Here is a 10,846-nt window from a genome sequence, read left to right on the forward strand (position 1 = left end):
GTGAAGTTTATATTAAAAAAATAGTAATTTTAAAAAGAACAAATTATGAAAACAAGGCACACGTGTGTAAATAGACAATTTTATTCTGAATGTGGTTGCACAGGGCCTTGATACAGGTCATAAAGGACAAGGTACTCCCCAACCAATCCTGTGCAAGGTATCCCACAAAGAATTGGGACACAGCTCACACCCAGCCTTTGCCAGCATGCTGCCCTATGCTGGCTGTGACTGATTGTAACTGTAGTCCTAAACACCTGAAGGGCATTCAGGTTTGCAAAGGCTGTTCTGACCCCATTTACTTTGCAACTGCCCCTGCCATACGAGTTTGACTTGCAGGATTTAGCGTGTGTGTTTTTCTAGACCCTGCAGATCTACTAACCGTAGCCAGGTGCGAAAGACATACCGTATTTTTCGCTCTATAAGATGCACTTTTTCCCTCCTAAAAAGTAAGGGAAAATGTGTGTGCTGCCCTCCGGAGGCTTCACGGGCTGCAGCGCTCCGTCTCGCTGTTCTGGCTTCTGGGGCAGCCCGTGAAGCCTCCGGAGGGCAGCGGGAGCTCTTGTGGGAAGTGGGGGGCTCTGTCCCTTCCCCCACCTCCCAGAAAAGCCCCCAAGAACCACACACCCTTTAAAGAGCGTGCGGTTATTGCGGGAGATGGGGGAAGGTACAGAGGGCAGCTTACCTGCGTGCAGCCTCTTCCAGGCAGGGGGAGCCTTCATCCTGCTGCCTGGGAGAGGCTTCAGTGGCTATCCCAGAAGCCAGATCCCTCTTGCTGTTCTGGCTTCTGGGATTCAGAATTTTTTTTCCTTGCGTCTTAGGTGCGTCTTATCGTCTGGTGCGTCCTATAGAGCGAAATATATGCTACACTTAGAGCATAAAACAACTCACTCATTACCTCCACTGCCATCCCCGTAGTCCTTGGTCAGATAAGCTCCATCTTGAACTGGCTGAAGCTTGGCAAGGGTGGCGAGGGGTCAGCCACGTTGTAAGGAGCACAGGGGCCATGGGCAGGGACTGCCCCGTGGCCAACAGTGGAGCTGAGCTGCTGCAGCGTCATGAGAAGCTCCTGTTGGAAGCGCTGCTGCTGCTCCTGTTGGCGCTCCAGTCGGCACTGGCGCTCCAGCACCATATGCACAGCCTGCGCAAGCTTCTGGACCTCAGTGTGCACTGTATCCAGTTTCTCTGCAAGCGGCTGAGGGTTGGCAGCAGGTACCAAGGAGGTAGTCATCTGAGCTCCCCACTGAGGATTCTGATGAACTGGAGGGTAGGTGGGGTTAAATGTACAAGTCTGAGTACCGGCATCTTTAGTCTAGAAAGGGAAGGGGGAATCCAAAAAGAAATGGCAGGATCACCAAACAGTTATTCTCTTATTCAATTAAAGACTCTAGCTCAGGAGTCACAAACACCACAGGTGCCAGGATGCCTCTTCTGGCGTTTGCGGCAGGTCTTCATAAATATCCCCTCTGAAATCCACCAAACACCAGGGATTGTTTGCTCTTCCTGCTCAATTCCTGTTTGCACCGTCTCAGCTTTTCCTACTTTGAGCATGTCCCCTTAAAACATGTCAATATTTCATTGGATACCTGGGTTGGCATCTTACCCTCTGTTCAGAGAGGTGCAAAGAGCTTCTCTCTGAGAGTGAGCATGGTGGTGGCTGATGTAGCTGCCCCCCCCCTTTGTTGCGAGAGGAGAGGGAGAGCACGCCCACACCATTTTGTGGCCCTGTCTCTGTCTCTTCCCTTTTAGATGATGTGGCAATTACCCCATGCCCTCACGGCAGCCATTTTGTAACTGGTGCCCATGGCATTTTCTCAAAATTCCAAGCATTCCCCAAAAGGTCAGCAGCCCCCTGCCCTAACTCTTCTCCAACTGGGTTCTGAAGTTCTTACAGACTCTCTTACCACCTCAATGCGCACAATCCTTCAACTCCCACCCCCCCCCCCAAAAAATGAACCTCCCTTTGCTTGGGAGCCTTTTCTCTTTCTGACATGTATCGCTATTAAAGCATGCAAACTCCACATCACTTACATGTGCAGAGCAGCCAGAAGATGCCATCGGGACAGGAGTTGTCCCCCTGGAAGGATGGCCAGTTGACTGCACCCTCATCATGAAGGGCAAACTGGGTGTAGAACCAGATGAATTCTGCCCGTTCTGTACATTTGCCTAACGGACAAGGGAGAAGGCTCAGTTTCAGCTTAAGAACTGTACTTCCAGAAGATGAAAAAAGTGCAGGTGGGGAACCTTTCATTCAGTTCAAGGGCCACATTCCGGTCTGGGAGCGAACTACATCCCAGCCACGCAAAAGGCAAGAGGGTCGTCTCCAGTCACTTTCAATATGTCTACTCTGAGTAACACTTGGCTAGATACAATGCAGAGGTTTGGCACTCATGTAGCACTTCTATCCATCCTGCATCCACCCTATGTATATTTTGCTCTAGGAGGCTTGGTCTGGTTAGAATCGAGTATACAACTTCCAGAGTTAACACTAAATTCATTATTTCTGAATAAATAAATAAAAATTTGTTCAGTAGCACCTTAGACACCAACTAAGTTTGCTCTGGGTATAAGCTTTCATGTGCATGCACACTTCAACCGCGTCAGACCAACACGGCTACCTACATTATTTCTGGTAAATGAGCCACCATAGCCACTAGAGGGCCATGAAAATTTGTGTCCTGGGCTTTTTAGACTGGTTGGGTGGCGCTGTTGGTTAAACCACAAAGCCTAGGACTTGCCGATCAGAAGGTCAGCGGTTCGAATTCCCACGACAGGGTGAGCTCCCGTTGCTTGGTCCCTGCTCCTGCCAACCTAGCAGTTCGAAAGCACGTCAAAGTGCAAATAGATAAACAGGGACCGCTCCAGCGGGAAGGTAAATGGTGTTTCTGTGTGCTGCTCTGGTTTGCCAGAAGCGGCTTAGTCATTCTGGCCACATGACCCGGAAGCTGTACGCCGGCTCCCTCAGCCAATAAAGCGAGATGAGCACCTCAATCCCAGAGTCGGCCACGACTGGACCTAATGGTCAGGGGTACCTTTACCTACCCAAGCACTATCGGAATCCAAAGGGTTGCATTGGTTCCTACATGTGAAAAGAAATATCATTTCTCATACCCCACTGAAGGACACCAGACCCATCCTTTCTACTGCTCTAGGGGTTGCATGAAACTCAAGAATAATAGGGCTAACATAGCATTCTATTCTGGGCTTCCAATCATGGTCATTTCTGTCTCTCTCTCCCTCCCTCTCTGTGCCCTTCCCACCTTTTTCTGGAGATGGATGGCACGGCCTACGATCTTCCTCTTCACAATCAAGGCAGGATTCCGGGCAGGTGGCAGAAAGGCCTTCCCTTTGCCATTCAGATTATGCTGAGGAGCTGCAGGTGCAAATGGAGTCAAGCAGCTGGGCGACACAGAAGGTTTTGGCCCTGGGCAGTTGTCACCTGGAAGAGAAAAAGAGAAAGGAGGTGCCTCAGTGTCATCCCAACAGAGAAAAGCAGGGTAGCGAACCAATATGGTGCCTCCCAGATGTTCTGATGGGGACACATGGCCAGGAACGTGTGATACCATTGCTAAACATCTGCACTGGCTGCTCATCTGCTGCCAAGACAGGATTAGGGTCCTTGTATTGATTTACAAAGCCCCGAACAACTTAGGTCCAGGGTACCTTAGGGACGGCCTGGACCCTTAGACTGATCACTGAGATCATCTGCAGGTGTGTTGATGGCTGTCTCCCAAGTTGGTGAGGCTCATTTGACATCAACACGAAACAGAACCTTCAGTGTTATTGTCAGTCCAGTGCTATGGAATACTATGTCCATGGCAGCTGCCTTCTGTTTCAACCTTTAAACACCTGAAAACTTTTATCTTCCTCCAAGCCTATGAAGACAATTAAGAATGCATCTTCCCATAATTGTTAATTGATTCATTTATTTTTAATGCGTTCCATAGTGCTGTCAATCACCTTTGAACTCTCCATCAGTGCTGATTAGCCGATAGGCACTGACAGGAAGCCCCACTTACAAAGAAATTTGCAGCAAAGTCTGTACCTGCCCCACACGAATGTTCACATATGACAAGTGTGGGGCAAGTGGGAGCAGTTTCTGAGGAACAGCCTCATGGGCCAAATTGGGACAATGTGCCAGGACGAATTAAGCCCATGGGTTTGGTGTTACCCCATTGCTGCCTTAAGCCCTGGCCATTAAGGGCTTCATAGGTCACATGGCACTCAGAACTAAACTAGAAGCTATTACCCCTTAGAAGTGCTACTAAACCGTCACTCACCCTCCAGCCCAGAAACCCATAGAAATTGGACCCCTGACAGCCTGCACTTGCAGAGGGTGGTTGCTGTGAGCAAAGGTTGTGGGAGTTTTCTTAAACAGGCTTCAAGCAGAAGCCAGCAGCACATGTGAACAAAGAGGCTGTGCAAAGCTTTACCCATATTCTGGCCCAGCTGAGATCCGCTGGAGAGGCCCTCATGGGAGGCACTCTGCTTCCCAAATGGCCCTCCATCCTTGCTCAAGGAAGTCACGCTAATTATTTTGATGTGCTCCTCGCCATCACAATGGCCGTTACAAGGCGGCACCTCATAGCTTGGGCCAACTCCTGCCACAGAGCCAGCAGCCTCTCTCTGCCCATGGTGCTCAGTCTCGTTTTCCTGCAGTAACTTCCAGAGCTGGTTGTCCTCCCAGCCAGCTTGGTCCACAAGAGTCTTCCTGCTTCCATTCTCCAGAGCAGGTTGCAGAAAAGAGACAGGTGGGGGCTGGCTGGGCTCAACGTTCTTGCGCTTCAGGAACAGGTAGATGGCTTGCGGGGTGACCCGGATGTTGTCCAGCTCCAGCACCTTTTTGATCTTGCGGAAACTCAAGCCGGCTTTGCGCAGCTCCACAATCCGTTTCTTGGCATTGTCATCTAAGCGACCCATGGTGGGGCCAAGGACTTTGGCCTCTTCCTTTAGTCAAATGGACAGTGGCTACATTCCAGAAGGATATGCCGTTTTCAAGGTAGGGTACGTTAACAGCCAACCGAGACCTTGATGTGGACGCTGCTAGATTAGCAAGTCAAATGGGTATATAATGGTACTGGGGAAACAACCAGTGTTCCTTCCAAGGTCACGATCACTGTTGCACCGTCCTATAGAAAGCCACTGCAAAGGTTAAACCCATTCTGAAATCCAGCAGAGATCACCAGCTCCTGAGCTGGCCAATGGCCTTTTCCACAAACACTTGTGTATTTTTGGATTTATATCTCCCCTTCAGAAGATGGGCAGGAAGTTAAAAAATATATATCCTTTTTCTGTAGCAAAGGAAGTGTTATGTACTGAAGTTCTCACCCTGGGCCAGCAGGGGGATACTGTAGATAGTTTTCACTCAGGTCCACGTCAGTTATTTTAGGCAGGAAACCCTGGGTTGTTGTTGCTACAATGTTGACAGCCGGCTTCCTATAAAAGCAGGCCGGCTGAGCTGTTTGCTGATCAGTTCTGTTCCAGCTTACAAAATAAAGAGCTGCTTTGGAGAAATCGCTGTGTCGTCTGCCATGTCTACCCACTATTTAACAGGAAGACTCCAATAACCCTTGGGCAGGAGTTAAGAGCATCAGTCTAACCCTGTCCACTCAATGTCCACACAAGAAGAGAAGCCATGCCGGGAAAATCCCTCTCTGACTTCTTGCAGTTTTCTGTTTCTTAAGCAGAACTTTGGGCTGGAAGAGAAAAAAACAAGGATAGAATAAAATTGTTCTCATTAAGACAAGAAGGAGAGAGGAAGAGGGAAAGAGAGAATAGGGCTCTATCTGGCGGCTGCTTCTGAACACCTAGATGGACCATCTGGCTGAGAATTAGGTAGCTTCCTAACTTCAGGTTTCCCCTATGATCACACAAACCAGGGTAGCTACCCTGTGGCCTTCCAGGTGGTGTTGGATCACAACTCCCATCATCCCCAGCTGCTGGCCATGCTGGTGAAGCCGATGGGAGTTGGGAGCCCAATGAGACTGGTCTTATTGCGTGCATTTGTTTCTAACATCTGTTGATTTTAACGATAATTTGGTCATTTTATTATGTCTGCTGTTTTCGTTGCTATTTTATACCATTTTATAGAAAGTACTTAGGGATTTTATTGCAAACTAAGTGAATATAAATGCGGCTAAATAAATAAATGCCTCTGGAGGGCCACACTGTTAGCCAGCCCCACAGCACTTAAACAAATTCCAAGGACAAAGCAAGTTAAAGTGACAATATTACAGGATAAGCAGTTGTGCACAGGCAGTTATCAAAAGCACTGTGAATTGTTTACAGTAGCAGGGCCTGGGGGCTCAAATGGCAGCAAAGTAAAATCAAGCAAGGTTGACCATCAAGTGGAACAGAGGTATGCTCTGCCCCAGATCTTGACACCCCAGTTCGGGGGACGGGACTTTTCTTAAACTAAGGGCCTCATTCCCATCTGGGCAGGGGCTTCAGAAGCGGGCAGAGCAATGGATGCAGATTTTACCTTTGAAGAGTAGACTAGCTTCTACAGCCAGCCCTCCTCTATTTTTCATCCAGCCAACAAGAAGCAGTATCAGAGATTATGGACACATTCCAGCCGGGGGGGGGGGGAGACCCCAAAACACTCCAAGACAGCTAGGAATGAAGTAGGGTTGGTGAGAGGCATGGCCAGAGGAAGGTATATGGGGCCACATAGAGAGGTCTGGAGGGCCACATTTCCCTCATTGCTTAATAACATCCTACACACCATTTCTAGAGCATTTTATCTATGTAGAGTCTTCAGAAACAAGGCCTTGCCTCTATGGTTCTCTGCCCTGTTAGGAGGACATTCAAGGAAATGTGTGAATTGTTACTCATGTTGCTACAATAAGCTTTCAAAGTTAGAGAATGTTTTGAAATTCAAGGAACACACACACACACACACACACACACACACACACACACCCCTAGCGAGCCAAAGAAGGTTTTTTTACAGATGATGCCACAGCAACGATGCACTTTTGTAGGCCAAACACATTTCAAACAGTACACATTGTACAGAATTCATGGGTTATTTGCCCTAGAAGTGATTTGTGATGTTGCAAGGATCTCTTTTGAACAGATTCACGACAGTGGGAGTATTTCCACAGGATCAGAGTCCACCTAATTACATGTCATTACAACCTTTCAGAGAAGCTTTAACCTAAAGACAATGCTGGTTATCCTAAGGAAAGAAAGCAAAATACCATCTGAGCTCTGACTTACAATTTAGAGGAGGTACAGCAGTTTCCCCTTTACAATGAAGGTTTAAGGGTTGAGAGAGAAATCTAGGGGTTCACAGCTGCCTGGAAGCTTCCACCTGGGCCAAGGTATTTTAGGTAGACTAAAATCTATAAAGGCCAATACCATTTTCTCCTGTAATAAGCAACAACAATAGATATGTTTCATTATCCAAATGTAATAAATGTCTCCAGCCCAGGGAAAGTAGACTATCAATTTTTGATAGCAGTTAAAACCCTAACCCTGTGGGCATGTCCAGTGATATTTTCTTTTTTGTCCAAAGATGTTATTCTTATCAATTTTGAACTGGCAAAATCCTAGAAATTTGCAGATGTTCATGTACTTTTAAATTATATTTCTATTGTATGCTGCTTAATGGCAGAACAACAATAACAGATTTTACATGTCCTAATGGTCACTAAAAGCCTAGAACAATAAATATGCACCATCTACTGTGCAGTGGTCTGATGACCTTAAAGTCCTTGCAACATTTGAGTGCACTTTCTATGAACAGCAACTTCATTTGAAGACATATTAGGACATCTGGATGGCACCTATTGATCTATATGTACAAACTAAGATGACTGTATTGATGTTTAAATGTATTATTAATGGCAGCTTTTTTCTATTTTCCTTTACACCCTAGATTAGGATGAACAAGCAGCTGAAGCCCTTATAATGTTCAAACCGTTGCCTAGCTAAGTGGAATGTTACCAGGAGACATAATATTCCTTTACTAACTGCAGTGGGTTGGCTTGTTAAACACAGCAGTTAAGATACTACACTAAGAAAACAGAAGATTTTACTGTTAGGCAACACTTATTAAAGAGTTATACAACATATAAGAAGGTACACTTAGAATCCCTGAAGCTGTCATTTGTTAGGAGTATAACCCACAATCCTATTTCTCCTAAACTGGCTTCTTGCCCGAGGGTACATAATCATCAGGGATTACAGGTTCTGCTGCATTATTTACCTTGAAAGTTAAGAAAAATCTGCTGAAAGAACTGTATGATCTGTATGTCTTCCTATATTTTAATAATCAAGCCAAACTAAAAGGTCACAATGAGGTGCACAAAATATTTTGAGTTCATCAGAGCTCTTCACCAAGCCGAATGTGAAGCAAAATAAATAAAGAGTTGGCAAGAAGAGATTGTTAGGGTTTTAGGCTGCAATCCTTAAACATGTCTAACCTGGAAGAAGGTCCCATTTAACTCAGAGGGAGATATTTCTGAGTAGGCATACGTCACCTAGGATTACATTGACACACTGCCTAGGCTTGCGCCTAGTGGCAGTGGTTTGGCTTCACCCCAGGAGGTGCACTCCATTGTCTTTTGGGACAGACAGATGCCAACAAAAATAAATGTATGTATTCCGTTTTCTACTGCAGCTGGCATGCAAATTACATAAGTAAGACTGAATGTGTGTGTGCTTTATTTTCCAGCCAGGTGAAAAAATGTGTTATTTCTGTTTCTATTTATACCCCGACTTTCAAGTTTGAATCTTTCAAAGAGAGCTCTCTTTTATTACTTGGGATTGTAAACTAAGAAGAGTTAACCGTCCAATCTTATGCATGCCCAGTCAAAAGTAAATCCCGTCAAGTTCAATGGGGCTTACATCAGGTAAGCAGACAAGAGAATTATAGCCTAAAAGGTTTTGATTAATTCGGGGGAAACTTCCTCGATCCTTTGTAGATGTTTATTGCTAACATTAGCATTGATACCAAAGGTATTAACCGGGGGTTCCTTTTAGTTTATTTGGTGATGGACAAAACAACAACAACAAAAACCTACCCGCGCGCGATTTTTGCACAATTTAATAACAAACGACGAGAGCAATGAGACAAACCTGCTAAAATACAAAGCGCCCTTCACCAAATCTTGACCGAAGAGGCGATCTCCATGCCAGCCAGGTGTGCAAAGCTATCCTCTGCACGCTTAACCATATGTTACTCCCACGCGGATCTCATTCTCTAAATTGGTGTAAAGTTGCAATCTTCATAGCCTCCTTCTGTTCAAAACTGTTCCGGCTGCTTCATAAAGGATCGCGCTGCTAAGAGGAGAAACGCCGTTCCGCTAACTCAAATGCTCTTTTTGCACCTCTCTAACCCCAAGTGCTTCGGTTCTGCACAGCCTGGACTAAGCAGCAGCAACGCTCCAAACTTACGCCGCCCTTCTCCCCAACTTTGCACAGTCCCGGGGCTGCTGACGAGGCTTCAGCAGCTGTTCGAAAAGCTCCAGCCTTCTTTGTTTGATTGGGGGAAAGCCAAACTTCGCAAAGCCTGCTGGGAACAAGGTTTGGGTACTTTAGAGGGAGGAGGAGCTCCACTGTAACCCTTTCAGGGAAAGGGGTCAAGGGGAGAAGCAGCTTAACCCTTGCAAGAGAAGAGCCGCCTTCCTTCAAGGTTTATGTAGGACAAACGTTTGCTAATGCTTGTTTGTTTGTTTAGGCAAGTCTACCCAGACATTTTTCCAGTAGTGATGTATGGAAGTGAGAGCTGGACCATAAAGGTGGCTGATCGCCGAAGAATTGATGCTTTTGAATTATGATGCTGGAGGAGACTCTTGAGAGTCCCATGGACTGCAAGAAGATGAAACCTATCCATTCTGAAGGAAATCAGCCCTGAGTGCTCACTGGAAGGACAGATCCTGAAGCTGAGGCTCCAATACTTTGGCCACCTCATGAGAAGAGAAGACTCCCTGGAAAAGACCCTGATGTTGGGAAAGATTGAGGGCACAAGGAGAAGGGGACAGCAGAGGATGAGATGGTTGGACAGCGTTCTCGAAGCTACCAGCTTGAGTTTGACCAAACTGCAGGAGCCAGTGGAAGACAGGAGTGTCTGGCGTGCTCTGGTCCATGGGGTCACAAAGAGTCAGACACGACTAAACGACTAAACAACAGCCCAGACATATAATTTTATTGCTCTATTATTATACAGTTGTTATTATTATTTAAAATTACATCCTGACCTTCCTTCCCAAAGAGCCCAGGGAAAGAAATAGGTGCTCAATTTAAAAACTGAACCAAGTGTGGATCACCTTTGACCCTCCAGGTGCTGATCAACTACAACTCCCATCAGTCCCAGCAGGCATGGCCCATGGTCAAGGATGGGAGTTGTAGTTCAGCAACATCGGGGTGGAGTGGGGGGGCAAAGGTTCCTCACACCCGTTGCATGTGCCTGAGCTTTTTGTAGAAATGCCACAGGTTGCTGCTCTTATATAACATGGCATTTCACCTGCGCTGCTTATAATCTTACTACTCCAGTATGTTTGTGGGGAGCCTTTGTTTCTCCAGATGTTGCTGCAACTACAATTGCCATCCCCTTTGGTCATTGGCCATTCTTTACTAGGCCTCACAGAAGTTGTAATCCAGCAACTGATGGAGGGCAAAAGGCTCCCCACACCTTGTTTAGATGAAGTTATGCTACTAAAGATAAACCAATATGCTGCTATCACCCCAATCTCTTGAGCAGTGAGTGACTCCAGGGGTTCCAAGCACCTTTCCAGGGTCTGGTCTCTTGAGAATGAAGGTCACTGGACACTGTGGTGCCTTTAGAATATGTGGCTTTATTTGCACATATATACAACCTGAGAATAGTATGGAGGGGCTCACA

General features: G+C 46.5%; 1 protein-coding gene across 8 annotated transcripts; it reads right to left on the reverse strand.

Moving 5' to 3' along the window:
• Positions 1–63: 63 nt before the first annotated feature.
• Positions 64–9,511, reverse strand: LOC114584478 (uncharacterized). 8 transcript variants are annotated; one of them, XM_077918467.1, is made up of 7 exons: positions 9,082–9,509; positions 7,219–7,312; positions 6,479–6,609; positions 4,431–5,693; positions 3,258–3,436; positions 2,029–2,163; positions 64–1,309 (listed from the first exon to the last, which is right to left on the reverse strand). In XM_077918467.1, the coding sequence occupies exons 4-7, from the start codon at positions 4,915–4,917 to the stop codon at positions 923–925; spliced, it is 1,188 nt and encodes a 395-aa protein (XP_077774593.1). In that variant the 5' UTR covers positions 4,918–5,693; positions 6,479–6,609; positions 7,219–7,312; positions 9,082–9,509; the 3' UTR covers positions 64–922. The 8 variants fall into 8 exon arrangements, with proteins under 8 accessions (XP_077774593.1, XP_077774591.1, XP_077774592.1 ...); XM_077918465.1 differs by having other exon boundaries at positions 7,219–7,368; XM_077918466.1 differs by lacking the exon at positions 6,479–6,609 and adding an exon at positions 6,722–6,788 and having other exon boundaries at positions 7,219–7,368.
• Positions 9,512–10,846: the final 1,335 nt, after the last annotated feature.

Source organism: Podarcis muralis, chromosome 14 (assembly GCF_964188315.1).
Source record: "Podarcis muralis chromosome 14, rPodMur119.hap1.1, whole genome shotgun sequence".
NCBI lineage: Eukaryota > Metazoa > Chordata > Lepidosauria > Squamata > Lacertidae > Podarcis > Podarcis muralis.